This window comes from Acipenser ruthenus, chromosome 1 (assembly GCF_902713425.1).
Source record: "Acipenser ruthenus chromosome 1, fAciRut3.2 maternal haplotype, whole genome shotgun sequence".
In the NCBI taxonomy this organism is placed as follows: domain Eukaryota; kingdom Metazoa; phylum Chordata; class Actinopteri; order Acipenseriformes; family Acipenseridae; genus Acipenser; species Acipenser ruthenus.
In genome coordinates this window covers 9,240,821-9,261,675 of record NC_081189.1, presented here as the reverse complement: position 1 = coordinate 9,261,675, position 20,855 = coordinate 9,240,821, and the positions used below count along the sequence as shown (strand labels likewise).

General features: G+C 39.9%; 1 protein-coding gene across 1 annotated transcript in view; it reads left to right on the top strand.

The window, feature by feature from the left end:
* LOC117403499 (arylsulfatase B-like) overlaps positions 1–17,209 on the top strand; it is a 35,575-nt gene extending 18,366 nt beyond the window's left edge. The window contains exons 6-8 of the mRNA XM_058995111.1: positions 287–357; positions 10,600–10,731; positions 12,957–17,209. Coding sequence (XP_058851094.1) covers positions 287–357; positions 10,600–10,731; positions 12,957–13,222 — 469 coding nt within the window. The 3' untranslated portion in view covers positions 13,223–17,209. The remainder of the gene's footprint in view (positions 1–286; positions 358–10,599; positions 10,732–12,956) is intronic.
* Positions 17,210–20,855: the final 3,646 nt, after the last annotated feature.

Sequence of the window (20,855 nt, the reverse complement as noted above, 5' to 3'; positions counted from 1 at the left end):
TTCTATCAGTCAACACTTATTATCCAGCCGCATCAGCCAACCTATTCATTTATAAATAGAGGCTGGCAAATGCATTTTGCAGGCCCTTGCTTCGTATTTAGCCTTCCTGTAAATCAGTCTAGCTACCAAACAGTCTGTGATATAAATAAACAAATATTGTTTAAGTGCCCCCATTCGTGCTTCCTTTGGGTCACAGGAGATAACAGAGGAAGTTTTAAAATAGTGTTCATACACTCGCTGCATGGAAGGAAGCTAAAGGTTTTGTTTTTTTATTATTGTGTTTCAGTGAAGGGAAACGGTCACCGAGAGTGGAGCTGCTGCATAACATTGACCCTCTGTACTTCGACATTGCCCCATGTGAGTACAGTACATGTGTTATGATTATTATTATATATTATAATTAGCTCAGTTATGTTTTCTGCAAAGGAGAATTAAAGGACATGGACCTACAGGCTGGTAGAATCCCAAGTAGCCTTGGAAGATGGCGTCCAACAGGTACTGTAGTGTAGGTGCGTAGATCACCAATAGCTCATGAATGGCAGACATGCACTAGCCCCATGGGAAATAGCCCCATGAGATGTTGAAAAATACATTTCAATTTGGGCAAAATTAGTCCGAATATAAAATGTTTGCTTTATGATGAACAGTCGTTATGGGTATGGAATGTAAATATGTAAAATAAATACAGTAGTGTAGTAGGGCAGCAGTGTGGAGTAGTGGTTAGGGTTCTGGACTCTTGACCGGAGGGTCATGGGTTCAATCCCCGGTGGGGACACTGCTGCTGTACCCTTAAGCAAGGTACTTTACCTAGATTGCTCCAGTAAAAACCCAACTGTATAAATGGGTAATTGTATGTAAAAATAATGTGATATCTTGTAAGTCGCCCTGGATAAGGGCGTCTGCTAAGAAATAAATTATTATTATTATTAAGTACAGTAAAGATGCATGTGACATCACTCTTTTACAAGACCAGCCCCCCTATTTACCTGTCTGATTCGGTGTTCATACAGTGTACACAGCATTCTGGAAACATGTAGACACAAAGTAAGAATAGATTTCATACGGTCCATACATAAATATGTTGTTTTTTAAATGCCTGTGAGTGATGCATCCTTCAGTTTGTATTAAGTATGCCCCCCTGTGGTGTGATAGCCCTGCCTATATGATAGCCAGTAGATTAATAAAGAATAAGAAGCTGCAGTGTCTCGTGTCAATATGCATTGATAACACAGAGCACTTTCACATTGATGAGCAGTTACTTTGAGGCATTGTTGATGTAAAACAGGCAGTGGATTTATTAGTGAGCTGGGAAACATTAAACCCTAACTCTTCAGTGATTCCTGAACAGTGGGCTTGAACACTAGCTACCAAGTAATCCTTAAATGTACACTTCACTGTGATACATCGCAAAATAGCTTGAGAAATAAAGGGTCTTTCAGAATGCTTTTTGAATGTGTGGTTTGTGTGCTCTCTAGGATTTTCAGTTTCCCTGTTTAACAAACCAAAGGACTCATAAGGCGCTGGCTCTTGCTAGTTTGGCACCAGTCTCTGCCCTATAATGCCCAGAATTTAGCCCACAAACAAGGGTGCCATAGTATTTCTTTCATGGCATGATGGTTCATCTCAGAACAAACTGGGTTTAGATAAGTTTTAGTTGCATAACTAGGCAAGCTTAAAGGAGTGATTATAAGCAAGCCTGTCACCAGCACAGCTGTCCTACAGGTTCCTTGTTCATTTGTAGCAGTGTTGTTTAGACACAGGCACTCCCACTCAGAGCAGACTCAGGAGAATGACATGGATTCTGAATGGATGCTGATGAAAGGGTTGAACTTGAACACACGTTCAAGCACAGTACGCCTTCCACTCACACTCACACATCATCAGGATGGTTTGATTCACACGTTTCCTTTGCAGTCTCCAGCAGAGCATAATTACAGCCCTCGGGGGGCGATGTCAGTAGCAGTGTCAACAGGCAGCTTTCATTTTGGCGACGTCTCCAACATTTTCACAATTATAGAAATAGGAAAAATGTTAGGACTTGAACAAAAGATCCCAGGGACCTAGATAATTATATAAAAAACATTCTAGGATTCTGGCATTCTAAAGGACCAACTAAAACAATTTTCACATTTTTTCAAATTCAATTTTATTTATTTATGTTTCATTGTATTTATTTAGTTTAATTGAGTGTGTCTTATTACTATTTAGCTGATTGAACAGTGCGGTAATCTGTTATAAGGGAGACGGAGGGGCAGTGCAGCTGTGTGGTGCCCATTTCATCAGGCAGAATAAACACTGAAGAAGTATGAGTCACGTCCCCCTGCTGAGAAGCTGCTAATGACTCAGTCAGTACTGGCCTGCTGATTACCATTCACTTAATGGTCTAGTGCCGTTAATGAAAATGTTTGAGAAGAAGGAAAAACGAGTTCCTGTTCCCTGCTGGGTTTATAGAACTGTGTGTATTGCTGTGCCAGTTTCTGACTTGTGTCTTACTGAATCCACTCTGTAGCTTTTACAGGCTTCTAATTATCAGGCAATCAAGAGAGGATATGAGGCAGCCTTGCTCAATTTATAGTATTTCTGTCCGAAAGCTGCCTTAATTGTTTAATTGCCATGGTTACGAACACAGAAATGCCCTTTGTTAAAATTCTCTTTTGTTTTGTTTTTAAGAGAGTCCCTTGTAAAAGAATTCTATGCTATTAAAGGTCTCGCATAAATAACCTCAGAGTTTTTCAAAGCAAGGATATTGGCTTTTCACTGTTTCCCAAAAACAGCTCCTCGTAGTTATTGATTTCCTCTGACCTTGGATTTTGGAGTGCAGCAATAATTTTGGATGACATTTTTTTTGGCTATGAAATGAAAAAAAAAATGTAAAATGGTAGTTAATAAGCCCATGCTGGAAATACCCACTTACAGGTGTTTCCTATAAAATGTTGCTGTAAAAACACCGTTAATTGTTAAGGGGAAGAAGTTTGGAAGAACTGTATGGAGATTTAAACCAACTGCATGATCAGCATAGTCTATAGTACAGTGCAGAGAAAGAGGAATTATATTATTATGTGAAATCCAACACGATTGTGGGATACTGCAGCTTAAAAGTACATATTAGGTCAGTCTAGAGTAAGCAGATGTATGTAAGCAATTCCATATTTTCTGTATAGCAAGTCTTCATCGCATTATATTACTAAAAAAAATAGACCAAGAAATGTTTGTCTAAATGTATTCAGTTTTTTTTTTTTAAATTTAGTAGTCGCCAATTGATTTTACCCCGTTTTTCTCCCAATTTGAAATAGCCAATTGTATTTTAGGCTCAGCTCCCCGCTACCACCCCCGCGCTGATTCGGGAGCAGAATAGACAAACACGCCATCCTCCGAAACGTGTGCTGTCAGCCGACCGCTTCTTTTCACTCTGCAGGCCTGCCATGCAGCCAACCCAGAGCTACAGCGTTGGAGGACTACACAGCTCTCGGGCAACTTACAGGCAAGCCCGCAGGTGCCCAGCCCATCTACAGGGTCGCTGGTGCACGGTGAGCGGAGGACACCCTGGCTGACCTAAGCCCTCCCCCCCAGGGCAGCCCTCATAATTACACGATCCTTTAGGAAATGGCATTCCTCTTACACTGTGCCCCTGGGTGTTTTTGTTCTTCAGTTAAATAGTATTTTTCTTACGATATAATGTTACACTGAAAAAGAAGTTGGCAAAGCTGTGTGCTCTTTCTGAATTGTAATTTTTTGGCACACCTGGCCTCGTGATTCTATTGTTTCGTGTGCCAGAGTTTATGTTCAATACGTCTGAGAGATCTCTCTAGTTTCAAACAATTATACATGAACAAATTGCAGTGCTTTGGACCACAGAGCTTATTCTGCGTCTGAATCGGGTGCTCAGAAATCAATAACGTAACTGGAAGTGCTGCTCTCTAAAATAATGAGCACTGCACAAGTGCAGTCTGTGAATGGAAGGACTGTGTGTGCTGTTAAATGTGGTCTGCTTTGTATAAATCCCTTTTCATTGTTGTATGTACAAATTAACCAACAAAATAGAATAACTAAGGGTAACTTAAGTTTTATTAAGTGACGCATCTCTGAAGGTTTTCACATTTTCACTTTAGATGAATTCTACTGATTCCCTCTCACTACGTTCCTGTAATCATCACCACATAGGGAGTTTAAAAAAGGTGCTTTTGGAACACACTTCAGTTACGTCAGGGTAGTTTACTGTACATGTCGCACCATTTGTTTTATTGTTGACAGTTTCTCGCAGGCTGTTGTTTTTTCACACAGCTCCAATGGGCTGAGGAGCATATTGGGCCAGTTCTGGGTTAGGTCTCTGTATATTTGAAAGTATTCAATTAGTCTTATTTCATCCCTGTCCAAGAATGTTCTCAGAACCCAAAAATCCTCTGCCGGCTCTGAGCAGGAGACCACACTGCTAGGAAATGCTGCAGGCTTCAATCCCTAGCTGCTGTTGCTGCTCCGTACCATCAGGGCTAGAAGTGGTTGCTGTTACAAATAAATGCTAGGCTGAAAAAAGAAATCCCTCTTTCATCCTCTGCCATCATGGGCTGCTCCTCTGGGTTCCCATTAGTCTTAATAGCATGCTGTGGCCAGGCTTGTCAAGGAATAAGTAAAACATGTTGTGCTTTCCTCCCTGACATTGTTAAGAAGGAGTTGTGCTCTGAGGTTTGTGTGTTTACAGAGCTATGCACTTCAAGATGTATGATATTAAAGTGAGGATTTCTGTACAAGAAGCCCCGGGCCTGGGGAATCGTAAGAAATAAATGGTCTGGTTGCATCTGCAGGTACATTGACTTGACGAGTGTGTGGAGTTAGCACCCAAACTAAAAAATATTTTCCTTCTTTGGAAAAGAGGAAGGGAAATATGCCTTTTTAACAATACAGAAGCTTGGCTGGTCAGATCTGCTTTTGTGTAATAAAGCATAATAAAGTCCCTGAATTGAACCTTGAGGTCCTTCACGAGTCACAGAAAAGCAGCAGCAGTTAGGTAAGAAAAAAAAGCCATTTATAATATGGGGGGGACAGGACCTCATTTTGATGACAGTGTTGTTTATGAAATTTATAACAAATTCCTCTCATGTAGTTTTTGTTGATCGTCAGAGCTTCTAGTCTAGGAAAGCCCTGATGGAGATAATAACCCATTAACTTCTAATATAAACTATTATTAACACTTCTAGATTGAAACTTGCAACCCTGTTGCCTAATAGTGTCACATGACCAAAAATAGTTAGCCGTTGCACAAAACTGGCCAATAGTCACTTTAGTGGTCAAAGAACTCTTGTGCTCTGACATCACTCAGCAGTCAACAGTCCAAACACAATTGCCCTGTGACAGCACAGGTTCAAAGAAACAGGTACACTTGAAAAAGTGACCTCCAGTGAGCAATAATCGACTACTGTCTGTCACTTTTCCCACACTGGGGCAGCAGTTTTCAACTATTAGCCTCAATTCCAGTACATATTTGTATACTGTTCCCCTCGTGGCATTTCAGTTATGAATCAGCAGTTAAACAGAGACAGGCTGATGGAATACTGTCTGTATGTTCCACCAAAATCAGAAAGTAAACAGTAACAGCGAGGAACAAATGTTAAAGGGGCTTGAGATGGGTCAGTTAAGTAAATGAAGAGCGGCTGCCCATTCAACAGCAATGCATGAACCATCCACCAGGAGCTTCCTGCAGCGTTTCTGATCTGCTTTTGATACACATAGAGGTCACAGAAGGAATTAAAAATGACTGAAGCTAGCCACACCCCATGAACAAAACCAGTTTGCAGACTGTATCGTCTTTCACTTTATTGTAGCGATCGGTTTTATCATTATGCAATTTCATGTCTTTACAAACCCACTGGGAACAAATTGCTTTCAGTCAATTTAATCAAATTGCACAACCAATACATGTGGTGATACTTTCTGTTGTTGAGCATATAGTCCATAAGCAAGCATCTTCCTCAGTTAACATTAGTAACATTTACTGCTGTGCATTTTAACAAGGGACTCCATGAAACTGCCTTGAGATTCTGCATCATCAACTTCACTAGTGCAGTGTCTTTCAAGGACTTGAAACTTCGAAGGAAAATATAACTAGACACTTTTGTATTGTTGTGATTTTTCGATTCATGCACTCACTCTTCGGATGCTATCTAAATGGGCTGAAGGGTATGGGCTCTCCTGTACTATACGTCTGTGCAGAACTGAACCCACAGCAAACACATCATTAAGCCCTGCATGTCTGCAAGATTGGATCCAGATGTTTTGAAACCGTTAGCAGTTGATGTTGTTAATATACAGACAGACGAGTTACGCCCTGTGTTTAATAAGATAGCTAGCTGTTATTGTTGAGAGTGATAACAAAAGCCAACCTATTTCATTAGACGTTCTGTGCCGCTAAAGTTTAAAAAAAGCTAATCAGGCAGAATATGGGGACCATATGTGTTGTTATAACTGGTAATTTTATAGATATAAACACTTAACTATATAGACTAACTAAGCACAGTGTGCAAAGTTAATAAAACCTGATTATGCTACTCTTTCTCATTATCTTTGATGAGAAAATACCAGCCTTTTGTTTTTAAGGCCTTACAGTTTACTAATTGTCTTGCCAGTTTTTCTAGTAGCAGATGATCACATGATCTTGGAAAATCTTGCTGACAGACTGCAAAAATATACCACATTGCTTCAGTGCAAGTAACTTTTTGGACCAAAAAGTTTGGAGCTGCAGTATGGGACACTTACTGGTGATCCATCCCTAAACGGGACTCAGCATTAATATCTGGGCTATGTTTGGAGCTGCAGTATAGGACACTTTACTGGTGATCCATCCCTGAACAGGACTCAGCATTAATATCTGGGCTGTGTTAAATGTTTCATTTTAATGGCCTTCACTTGTTTATGGTGTGAATTATCATTAGCCACATTGATAAAGGCCATTGATCTATGATGTTACTATACAACTATTTGTAAGAGAACACAACATACATGTCATCATACTGTTTATCTCACATACTCTGGTAGAAAGCATGAGCAATGTTCTTTCTGATGAAATTAGGAGTTGTTTTCAGATCAGATCAGAGCAAACATTTAAGTTTTGTTAAACACTGATCCTTTGTAGAAGTTGATTTTTTTTTTTTTACAGAGTTTATAGAGCATTTTAGCATTCCAATGCTGGTATGACAAAAGGTGTTTTCATGTCCACATATTGTTCGTATTGATTGTGACCAATATACTGTATTTTTTCTCTGCCACAGTATTAAAAGGATTGAAATTGAACATTATTATTAAATGGTTACTGAGAACACTGATCAGTAGCACTTCAGCATATCAGCAAAGTGAAAATGCTGTGCTTTTTATAAAGTAAAGGCAATTCCCATTAAAATGCCCTCTGAAATTACAGGTACACATGCCTGTGCCGCCATCAATTAGAAAGAGAGAAAGAACGCAGAATTGGTTAGTGAGAGATGGCAAGAATAATGCTGGTTTTCTATTTAGAAATAGACAAGCAAGGTTTAGACACTGGTATAGTATAACAAGAGGCAAAACAACTATTGTATGTTATGTTATACTCGGTGGGTTATACTGATTCGAGTGTTAAGGCGCTGCATGACAGTATTAATTGGTTTGGAGAAGACGTTGGCACATGTCCTTGACTTTCTGTTTTTTATCAGAAACCAACTGACTGACTATTTGTTTTACTTTTACTATAGTGAAAAGCATATGTTTGAAGACTCCACTGTCGTCCTCTTGAATTACAGTGTGTCATGTACTGTACAGTTTATGGCTTACGCAATAATTGCATACATATTTCTGGGCTCAAGTTGCACTGTAAACCTCTGTTGCCACAACAATGCTTCCCACATGTTCGGTTATTTTACAGGCATGTTTCTCTTTGGCGTAATTGCAGCAGAGCACAATTGAAAATTAGATGACATTTAACAGAGAATTCACTGGGGAAAACACATGTGTTTTAAAACCCTGGATTTCTGCTTCATTTTAATGGTTGGTACTTGCTTACAGTACAGTAGAATTTATACTTTGTGACAAAGGCTTTAGCTTTATAATGTTACTATGACAGCCATTTATGTGAAATCCAGCACACAAATGATATAATGATCTCAGTTAGGGGAAAGAAATAAAAAAGTATGTTTTCATTTGTGCTGTATACAAAGTATGTCAAACCTTTTTCTTTTAAATGTTTTTTTAGTCCTTATACAAATGTGATTCATCGGTCTGGAAATGCTTTAGCAGAAGGAAATCTGAGGAGATATGAAGACATTTTTCCGTCTGTCGCTCCAACTTACAGTGTATATGTGTCGTAGTGACTGATTTTTTAATTCAGGATGAATGTCACAAACTTTTTTAAAGCACTTTTTGACAAGGCCTTCCCGTTCCAGTTTATCAAAAGGTGTTTTTTCCATACAGATTTGTATAAACACACACACTCCTGCCAGTTTAAATTACATCCTTCAGAAAACTTCCCATAGGGATATATACGACTTTCAAAATAAACAAGCTGAAAAAGAAATTCTAACTGTAACATGTGGACCTGCAGCTGCATCATTCCTTATTAGTACCTAACCAAAAAGCTGGGCCTCAGTGTTGGAGATGGAAATGTTCAAACTGTATAGACATCACAACACACACTAGGGGGATTCCAGTTGTTCAGATTCAGATGGATCCTCTTCAAGGTGTTTTGAGCTGACTGGTTTTGATATTATAATATCTGCTCATTATCTGAAGAAGGTATTGCACAGTATTGTTAATAACAGGTTACAGCTATTCAGCACTGTCAATAAGTTACTACAACTCGTCTTAGAAATACTGCGGTAGATTCTGTAGATTAAAGCGTTAAACGTCAGTAATTGTAATTGCTAGAACATTTTAGTGAATGTTTTTGTGTGGAAGCACAGTATGGTGGTATATTTAATAACACCTTAAACGCATATATCAATAGCGCGTTGTCGATTAGGTTGATCTCAGCAGAGATTCAGCACTGCACTGAGCCCCGCCTGACATGTGGTTTACAGCATTGCTCTAAAACGCTACATGAAAACCATCTCATTAACAGCTTATTCCAGGAAACAAATGAGTGAAAAAGAGCTCCCCTGAAAGACTTCACTGGTGCTTGTTCTTTTTTCATATAAACAAAACAATACTCTCTTTAAGCAAAGTGCAGAAAAGATTGTGCTAACTAATTTTTTGCTTACAGCTGTTCATGATGAAGTATAGAATGTATAGTAATTTGCACAGCTATTTAAATAGAAACTTGTTCAGTTTTAGCACATGCTTGTCATGTGTGTAACTAATAAGGAGAGGGACAGACGGTGTGAGTAATCATCAAGCAGTGCTGTCCAGCTTTACTGATACTGTGGGAAGGGTGAATATCACAGAGTTACACGCATTATCTGAAAGGGACTCTGTCCAGCACAGAGAGCACTGGGGACTCGAATGCCGTGCCTGTGGATCACATGGCATATCACATGTAGTACCTTCACAGATGTTTTTAACATTTTGTGTTTATCTTTCATTCAGTTTTAGTCATTTTGAAGCTAAGAATCTGTCCTTGCAATTCACAGCTGTTAGTTATTTTATATGTTTCAGCAGACAGCTGATAAACTTTTATTAAAAAGTGAAGTGTGTGGTTATGTAAAAATGCATACAGCAGTCGTGGAGTTGTGATCTTGAATAATTGAATGAAGCGTTAGAGTAATGGGGGAGCACTGCCATAGTTTTACAGAACACCCTGACGGTTTTACACACCTGTGAATGAGGTCACACGTGGAATGTCACACGTGGGTTAAAGGGTTACAAGAGAACTCTGCTGTGTTACAAGGAACACATTCCTTTACCCCTGCTGTGTCCTGTGTTGTCTGTATCGCAGCGATATTTTAAATGACGTAACGGATCGTTTCAATAATATTTTTCACACCACATGTCATGTCGGAGGACGCGAGTGCTCGTCTTCGTCTGTCCCAAGTTAGTTCGGGGGTTGCAGCGATGAGCCAGGTTGAATAATAAGTGGACATTCCAAAATTGGGAGAAAATTGGAAAATGAATAAAATAATTGTTTTAAAAAAAAAAAAATATATATATATATATATATATATATATATATATATATATATATATATATATATATATACACACACTGCTGATTTATTATTATTATTTTATTATTATTTATTTCTTAGCAGACGCCCTTATCCAGGGCGACTTACAATTGTTACAAGATATCACATTATTTTTACATACAATTACCCATTTATACAGTTGGGTTTTTACTGGAGCAATCTAGGTAAAGTACCTTGCTCAAGGGTACAGCAGCAGTGTCCCCACCTGGGATTGAACCCACGACCCTCCGGTCAAGAGCCCAGAGCCCTAACCACAACTCCACACTGCTGCTCCACACTGATTTACCGAAAATACAGCCAGGATATAGCCAATATAAAGTGCAAATATAAAGAGAATGCGTCTCTTGTAAACATGGCAAACCCTTTAATAAAACGTGTGACATACCACACCACCTCATCCTTTAAACAGCTGTAAAACCTTGGAGGGGATTCCAGTGTAACTCGTCTTGTGTTTCTGCAGGTCCTGACAGAGCCTATAACTGGACTTCAGCCCCAACACTTGATCAAGGTTCTTGGAGTCACTCCACCTTCAACATTTCTGTGCACGCCGCCATTCGATCTGGGGATTGGAAGCTGCTGACTGGAGACCCAGGTACACTCTGCTAATTCACTTCAGCAGCATTGAGGCTATTGTGGTTTTATAAAGGAATCTAGGAAAGAAAGAGGGGCTGCTGCCTGACCTGAAGTACAGCCGTGATGCTTTTTCACAGCCCCATACAACAACACATAACTGGAAAGTTGGGAGTCTGTAGAATATGTGCATTTCATGCATTTACTACAATGACATAATGAGAGATCACAAAGGGCTGAAAATTGAAGTGGCGCAGTTTTCCCTGTCTAAATCCTCTCTTGAAATGAAGCCTTGCTTATTTCTATAGCGCTTCTCCTGTGTGAGTACGTAGTATTCCATTTAATATTCCAAAGTGTATTCTAAGAAAGGAAGTCAACCCAACACCCCCCGCCCCCCAAAGTGGGGTTCGCTGATTGGCTGTTTTTGTGTTTGCTAGCATCTTAATAACTGAAGGGATGGCTTTGTTATTACAATGATGCCTATTAGGCTTGCAGAATGAAAACACCAACCTCCAGGCCCTCAAAGGACTCTTTGCCCTTTGCTGGTAATTCATTATAAAATCATTCCCTGAGCGGTCACTGCAGCAGTACACAATTATATACACACTGGGGTATAGCATGTGCCCTAGCTTTCCAGCCATAGCAGTGAGGCTTTATTCTTTGGGTTACCTTGTTTCTCCTGATTAATCCCATTGTAGATTACCAAGCCATAACTATTCATTCAAAGACAAGTGTACAGAATTACTGTCCAGATGCGCTGCTGATGTTTTTTTGGTTGCTACAGTTTCTAAAGGCAGGTCTTCATATTATCCAGTAAATCAGTCATATTCATGCAATTAATGTTGGTTGATGGTAACAAGTTCTACAGCTCTGGCCAAAAGTTTTGCATTACCTCGAATTTTACGATTGTGACACAATTAAAAAAACAACAACTATATGAACATAATTTAGATATTTTATTGTAATCAAAGAAACTGCAAAATGATACCGCAAAAGTCTACCGGAAGCCATAGTAGTACAGTATTTCATGTTAGATTTCAAAATGTCACATTTTTCAATTTCGGCCAGTTTTTCGTTAAGTATATGGAAAACTACAAAGCGGTATGTAATTCAGTGTAATGCAAAGTTAGTTCATTCTTGAGGGTGATGCAAAACATTTGGCCATAGCTGTATACTCTGTTTTTGATTTACTTATTGACTTCTAAAACTGCCAACCCAGAGCTACAGCGTCGGAGGGCAACGCAGCTCTGGGCAGCTTACAGGCAAGCCCGCAGGCGCCAGGCCAGTCCACAGGGGTCGCTGGTGCGCGGTGAGCCGAGGACACCCTGGCCGACATAAGTCCTCCCCCCGGCAGCGCTCGGCCAGTTGTGCGCCGCCCCCTGGGAGCTCCCATCCACGGTCGGCAGTGGAATAGTCTGGACTCGAACCAGTGACCTCCAGGCTATAGGGCGCATCCTACACTCCACGCAGAGTGCCTTTACTGGATGCACCACTCGGGAGCCCCCCAAAACTGCTTTTAAATGCAAATAAAACTTGATTGAAAAATAATCATGTGTATTGAAACTCTGACAGATTCAGATATTTGGAGACATGTCAGTTCGTCCTGCAGCCAGCAACTGATGCACAAAAATTAAATAAAAAGACCAGTGACTGAAGCCCACAGCACCATGTGTTTTACATTTGGATCTGGGTAATGATTGTTGTATTTTAGGGGCTCAGTTGGGGAAAAGGTTTTAATCACTGCAGTCCTTTATATATGTGCCTGGCTGTCTCGCTACTTTAATTAAACCATCAATTAAATGAAATATGAAGCAGTTATGGGCAGCCCTGAGCGAAGGAGGTTTGTATACAGAATGTAGATTACTGCAGAGTACTTTAGGCAGCTGGGAAGTCTTTTGGAGTCTGTATATTTAATATAACCTATTCAGAGCCATTGCAAGCTGGTGTGTTGGTCCTGCTGTACTGCAGTATTCTGCATGCTGTGTGCCCTGGGTAATAGTGACCTGGTTTTGTGGAGATAATGTTGTATCAAAGTTATTTTAATGTTAACTCCCTGCGTTAAAAAAAGGTTTCTAAATATTAAAAAAAAGCTTTTATTTCTGACACCATTTATGTTGTTTGTAATAGAATATGTTGTAGTGTACAGCAAGGGAGATTGTACAGGGGGAATTCAGAAATAATATGTGTTTGTTCCCTGTACTCTTGTTTGATTGATTTTCTTTATGTTTGAATGAATCTTTCTCTCAGGTTGTGCCAGATGGTTTCCTCCTCCAGAGCTGTTCAGCGGTGCAGAGCTGCTGTCGCCTGACTCGCCCAAGAAGAACGTGTGGCTCTTTGATGTTGTTTCTGATCCCGAGGAGAGACAGGACCTGTCGCACAAGCATCCCGACATTGTGGATAAACTGCTCTCCCGACTTCAGGAGTACCAGGAAGGCTCTGTGCCGGTCGTCTATCCTGACGAGGATCCGAGGTGTGACCCCAAAGCCACAGGAGCTTGGGGTCCCTGGGCGTAGAGAACCATTCTCCACCAAACAAAAGCGCTCTCATCCACAGTGGCACACTGGGATTTTTTCGCATTTACCCACAATCCTCTATTTTAACTAAGGTTTTTAAAATCCATTTTGCTACCCCTTTATTGACTTCAGTATCATTCTCACTGCCGCATCCCTGACGCATGGTTCTAGGCTTTGTTCAAATTGAAAGCACTCTGGAGGTAAGACACAGTAGGGCAGCACTCTCCTCCATACTGGTCACCCTGCATTGGCTCTGTCTGCTGGGAGCATGCACCTCTTGCACGCTGATCTTCTCTGACTACGCCTTTCTGGCTGAATGAAGGAATGAAGCACACAGGGGAGCCAAGCACTTTCTGGAGTGGCATATTTATAGCTGGGAGCATAGCTTATGTGAAATTGTAGGTTTGGTATGCTATAACGATTAAATCATTAGTATAGCATTATAAGCTTAGCTCATTTATCATTATTACTGCCATAATTATTACAGCCATCTTCCAATACACACATTTGCCTTTATACAGTATGATCTAATAATCCTCATTAAATGGTTATAAAACTCAAAATGTCCTATGATAACATGGTTACTACGGCTACAAGCGAATGACCATGTGTGGTCCCTGTTATGATCCATTACTTACAGTGTATGGTGACTCCAGTTATCCAGCAATGCTGGAACAGTTACCCATGTATAGTGAAAACTCTTTATTAACCTGTTAAGGGCCATTGTCCTCATTTGAGGACAGGCTACTTTGTAATTTTGTGGAGTATTTTTAACTGGCATCTACCTGTTATTTAAATGGTATCTCTTAACTATATTGTTATGATAACTTACTGCAATTGTGTTTACTGTAAAAGTCAAGTCTAAATGTAATGTATCAAATTACACAAAATACAGCTTGTGTTCTGATTTTTTTTTAAAGAAAAATACATTTGGTACTTAATGGGTTAAGGCCAGCAAAGCGCCTTAAACTAATACCATTGATACCAGTTTAGCTCATTTATTTAACTTTATTAAACATCATTTTATTTTCATGCAAAATGATTTCGCTTGTAGCAGTGGTGAATGAGAGGACTTATCCAGGACAAACTTGAGTTGTTACCAGCGCACTGATATGGAATGGAGGCCCGCCCTGGAATCCTCAGTTCCACTGCTGGCAGTTCTGGGGGTTGGGAGATGTATTAGCAATGCAGAGGGGGCCACATACTTACAGGGTTAACGCTGGAGTTTCAGGTCTTTCAATTTCCACGTGTTTTGACTATTGTGTTTCCTGTTATGAAGCAGCACAGCAGATTACATGCTCCACCTCCTCAAAGAGTATTCCAGTATGGGTCACACTTTTCTGTGGCAAACACAATGCTGATTGAACAGGCTCAGTGCAAAGTAAGCCTTGTATGTGATGGTTTGAGAGCTGAACAAGCTGTTTTTTTATGAACTGATACATTTCACTCATCTCTCTAACAGCTGGCTGCATATCCTGTCATTGCCCATAATCATTGTAACCATACCATTGTAAAATATGAGCCTGTCGTTCAGTGTATTTAGTCTGCTGTAAAAGACATTGTGATGCTTGCACGTGAAATGTATTATATTGTATTGTATTGAATTGGGCAGGAAATGAATTTATACTTGCCTTAGGCTTAATTAGCTGTAACCAGAAAATTCATCCTGGTGTTTAATTCATGGTTGTTTTCTAGCAAAAAAGTGCCTTCAATTACACTTTATAACTGACCTGTTATAATTACTATATTCATCATGGCTTGAAAAGCATCATATTTTTGCATAATTCTGAATTGCACACAAAAAGAACCCAACAATGACCAGTTCATTCACCCTTGAAGAGATGTTCTAAATTGTGGTTAATCTAACTGCTTTGTGTAACTGTCCACATTAAACTGATTAGCTATAGTTCTCAGTTCCAGTGCCCCTGCTGTACAATGGTGGCCATTGGTCTACGCCGGTACTGATAACAAACAGCACATGATGGCCAATTGACTAGTTGTGTCCATCAGAAATGCCACTCTGCTGTGAGCTATGGAGCTGGGGAGCCCCTCAATCAGCAGCTAGGAGTGTTACCTTGTAATAATCCACTGTGCACACAAGAAGACCAGGAGAAGCGTGGAACGACACTGCTGCCTTGAGGAGCTACTTCACACGTGTTGACGTAGATGAACAGCAATCAATTATTAGAGAGAGACCGATTCCAGATTTACAATGAGCCTGCACTCCATCATAAAAGCTCTGGCCACTTCGCGCCTGGTCTTGATCTGGCTGTGCTGCAACTGAACCGGTTTACTGGGTCATTTTCAGTGATTTTTCATACGTGGGATTTATTAAAATGAAGGCTGTGTTCTTCACAAGGTGCAGACTTTGATGAAACCCATGCTACCCTGTTGTAAATGTGTTCACAGACCTTTTGATTTGATTCAGAGATCCCATCTGTTCCACAAATCAAAGCTCATGCCCATTTTCAATACTGACCCGTTCCTCCCCATCCCGCCTTTCAGCAGTGTTATTAATATCATGGGTGTGTCCAGATCACCACCGGGATGAGGGTTAGGGTTAGGGAAGCTCGGTTCGTGAACAGGCTTGTGTACCCGGTTTCTGTCGATGCAGGTTGTATCGGCCAGTTCCTCTGCTTTTAGAAGTCTGAAATTTAAAAGCATTTTAGGTAGCTGGACTTCTGAAAGAGGATCTCCCTTATGAATTTTAGAGTAGCATATTTGTTTCAAGCTTTTATCACTTAATGTGACAGCTTTGAATTCGTTCTTTGTTTTGGATCAGCTGCATGAAACTGCCTGACTGAGTGGGTGGAATACTGAGTGCACGGAAGTTGTAATCAGTCGTTTATTATGACTCGCATTATCGGAACAATTCTCCATGAAGTACAACAGTAGGGGGCTCATGTCCAGCTTGCTTACAGCCAATCAGAAAGACCTGTCGTGATCTCGTTCTCCAAGTGTTAGCCATATACACTGTACATGATGATGGTGAAGACATGGTCCGTATCAAAAGTAGTACCACAGCTGGCTGTAGGTGGCGCCACCTATCTTGGGACGGAATCATGAATTTTATCATGTGATGCATTATACCCATCTGTGGTAAATACCACCTACACACCATTATACAGTCCTGCAATGGTTTATTTTCATACTATAGCTTGCCGAATCTCCTTACCAACTTTCTTTCAACTACCTGCATGTAATGTATGTCTGTATATTATGAAGTATTAGAACTTTGATTTTAGATTTAATTAGAAATAACTCTGTTGAAATAAAACAGTTCTTTCTGAAACAAACAAAAAAAAAACAAAAAACAGAATAATACAGTAGGATTCTTTCAACTTACAAATATCAGGCAGGTATGTAATGTCAGTTTCTGGAGTGTGTATTCTTGATCTATGACTCATTTGAAGATAATCTTTGGTATGCCCCTGCCACATGCATGCTGGTGCTATGAGGAATCTGTTCTGTCGTTGTGAATATTTCAGCTGGAGTCTGACTGGCGTGTTCACATTGTGTTGGTTTGATGAAATGCAGCATGTTAGTGGAGTGCCTTTAATGTAAATTCCACCCTGACCTCTCTGTTCAAGAGTAATCACTCCTTAAAAATGAAATATGATCCACGTTTGAGTAATGGAAACATTTAGACTTGTGAAAAACTGTCTTGAACCATTGGGCTGAGCTGCCACTAAATTATTTCCCAGTTTGAAACTGGGATTGTGCACATTTAAATAAAATCAAATTATACAATCTACCTGTGGGTTGAAACTGTAAGTGGAAACTGCTTCTCATCTTAAATTCTAACTGAGGCTGATACTGCAGGACATGTCTGCAGGACTGTCTTTGTTACTTGAACAGTATTTTCAATCTTTTGCATTCTGTGCCGCTAAGTTGTAAAAAATATTGTTAAAAGTTATGGATCCTCATAAAATGATTATATTAACCTGATAAACAAATAAAACAGTTGCTTTTTATTTTTATTTTTGAGTTCTGAAGTCACTGTGTCACATTCTTTGACATCCTAGTCAGAGTGACAAGGATTTAACTACAGAGGGAGACCAATAGTGTCTTATCTGATTCCTTATCCCAAAAATGTGGCAGTATTTACATACGTATCTGTAAACATACATACCTAGATACATTGCTTTTTAACTTTGAACCACTGTGCAAAGGACTTCATAAAAACAGGGCCTTTAAGTTTTTTTTCACCCCAAATTGCAAATGTTTTTTTTTTTTGCTTTAGAAGTGAGTCTTTAGTGCAAATCTTTGCATTGAAATAATTCAAGGAGTCCTGTCCTTGACCAGATGACCCTGTTTCCATGACAATAAGGAAGGTAAGTGGTTATTCTTTGTATTTCCACTCACAGTCCTGCCGATCCCTCAACACTGAGCTCTCAGTTTATCTGCAGTGAACAATACCAGCACAAACCCAGATCCGCTCCACTAATCCTCAGCTTACCTTAACCCATGACTAACCCTAATATTATGTCTTAACTTAACCTTAATGGTAGGATTTCCTGTCAATCACAGCAGTTTCCTCCAATCCTCTGACAGCAGAGGAATGCTTGGTATGTCACTTGAGTGTGCTTTCAGGAAGATGCCATGCTAGTGAAGGATTCTTTCAACATGTTTCCACTTCTATTAAGAAACTTTTCACAGCTGTCACCTCCACTGAAAGTAAAAGAATTTGGCGGTGGGCAGTATTACTAACAGTGCCCTCCCCCCTGAACCAATAAACCAGTCAGCTTGCTTTACAATCCCTGAGCAAATCGTTCTCTTAGCCATTTGGACCTACGAGGTTATAGTACCTACCTGTTATGTTTAGTAATAGCATCCTTATTATAACGCTTTTGTAAAAGACCATTCATTCTCATATTATTCTGCAGATAATAATACTGTATGTATATTTCAGCAGCTCTGTTGAGGATTCCGATTGGGAACACACAATTGCAGTTTGTTTGTGCAGCACATGTTTACAGCTAATGTCCAGTCACTGTGTGCATAAATAACTTTACTATATCTATTTTATAATACATAAATGTTTTGTTTTGGCAACTTCTCAAACTCCACAGAGTTCACAAGGACCATTTATACTACCCCACTGCTGTGAAATGAGTAAATAATTGGATTACTTGTTCTTTCTAGGAGGCATTCATATCATTGGCTGGGCTTTTTCATCTGCCAATGGTAGAGTCGTTGTGATTTATGCTATTCTGAAATTGCATTGTGAATCATTTCCACAGCAGAACTAAAGCATCTCTTAAAGATGTACCACACTAACGTTGACCAGACATGTTGCAGTTTTACCCCCATGCTATGGGTATGATGTGGTAACATGGTTTTATTCCACTCAGAAGTTTCTGACCCGTCAAATCGACTAAAAGCTATGAGTGGTCTTGAACATTATGATATTTTTATTATAGCATTTTGTTAAGTACTGCTACTGTGCATGTTATTGTGTTGAGATGATAAAAACCCCACCTCATTACCTTGGGGGGAAATGATCTTCTAAAACAAATGGTCCTAACGGATTAAATGTACAATTTTCCGTTTCAGCTTAGCAGCAGTGTAAGACTTGTTTATAATGAGCTGTGGAATGTTTCCCCACAAGCTCAAACTGTATTGTATAAGGCTTCTATCATTCGTATCCTGGAGTTCCTTATTGTCCAAACTGTTTTTTTTTTTTTTTGTTAACTGCTTTCTGTAAAAAAAAACAGAATCTGTGCTTTGTGCATACAACAGGTAAATACCCCTCTGCTCAGTCAATCCCATGTTATTCTTTGTTTTGGACACTTCCTCTGGTGTATTGTTCATTTAACTCAATCCTACAATTACTGTTGATTAAGCTCAATGCAAGGAGAGAGGTCATGTGTTTAGAACTGCGGGGTCCATTTAAGGTGGTCTTTTGTGAAGGGATAATAGCTTTTAAGGGGCACTGGTTATGCATTAAAAATAAAAGTGATCTCTGTGCATAGTGGTAACCGGGCCTGTCTATCAACTAAAGTACTTTCAATTAGATAGAAACTTAGACTTTTTTAATGGCTATGTTTTTAATTCTATTGCATGCAGAAATAAAATGAGTTGAAAGTATTTTTGTATAAAGACTATTCAATCATTTTCTGTTTGCCCTATGAATTGATTTCTTTCAGAAACAAAAAGCGTTGGAGGCACACTAGATTCTTTATTTATGAAGTGTTTGAAATTCTAAACATCTGTGCATGATTTCAGCTGGTCAAAGCAACTGGTCAGTATTATTTCAGGAGTGCAATAAGCATTATACAGGTTCACGAGCTGATTATATTGGTTCAATATAACATTTTAAGACGTCCTGTTGTCTGCAATAGAATGTATTGTTAGTTGAATGTAGTTCTTTTATAAAGAGTCTGAGGAATCAGAGACACTGGTAAGTGCAAGTGATTACGAAAGTGATAACTACAGTTATATTTCATTTTGAAACAGGGAATGGTTTTCAGGATTGATTACAGCCAGCTATCACAATAATGACTGTTAAAGGGACTGATTTCATTCTACCACAAACAGGAACAGCAGTTTCTCAACTTTTCCTTGGTTATCTTGATTTCTGGCCCCTTCAGCGCCTACACATCACTGCACTGGAGATACAGACTCACAATATAAACAAGCACATGGAGGAGCCGAGCGCTGTCTTATCTTCACACTGTCAGTCATGGGAGCTGCCTGAAGAATGCCAATAGGGCTTGAGTGTGTTACAGAATGTGCTATGAGATAAATATATATATACACACACACACACTGATGCGCAAATTTGGTCCCACAGATGTTCTATTGGACTCAGGTCAGGAGAAAAAGTTTGCCACGGCAAGACCTCGACATTGTTTTATTGAAGTCGTGCAATTGTAATCGCTGTTCTTGTGTTAATTAAAACCATGTATTTTCAAATGGCTTTCACACCGCAGACTCACCATGCAGCCACCCAGAGCTACAGTGTCGGAGGACAATGCAGCTCTGGGCAGCCTACAGGCAAGCCCGCAGGCGCCCGGCCAGACTACAGGTGTCGTTGGTGCACAGTGAACCGAGAACACCCTGGCCAACCTAACCCTTCCTCCCCCCGGGCAGCGCTTGGCCAATTGTGCGCCGCCCCCTGGGAGCAGTCATCCTCAGTTGGCAAAGGAATAGCCTGGACTCGAACCGACGACATCCAGACTATGGGGCACTGTGGAGGAGTGTCCCGCCCCTATATATTTATTTATTATTATTTATATTATTGTTTGCGGCACGGATAACAGCGCAGCATATTTCTTATTGTTTTTATATTTAAAAACCTCGTGAGGATGCGTGGCTGATCAGCTACTGATTATTTAACTAGCTGACAGTCACGCATCCTTACTAAACGCGTGCAAACTGGCCGAGGGGTAATAAGATCATTAACAGCTAGTTTACCCCTCGGCCAGAGTATAAGAACCTGCAGCTGTCTGTGCTGCGAGGTTGAGTGTACAGAGGAGAGTACGGGGAGCGGAGAGAGTGAGGAAAAATAAGAACAATTGCTATATTTAAGTATACTCGTTTCTGTTTATTTGTTTGGCCAACGCGCCTTTTTGTTTTATGTTTTGTTTGTTTAAATCTTTTGGTTTATGATTTAATAAAATCAGCTGAA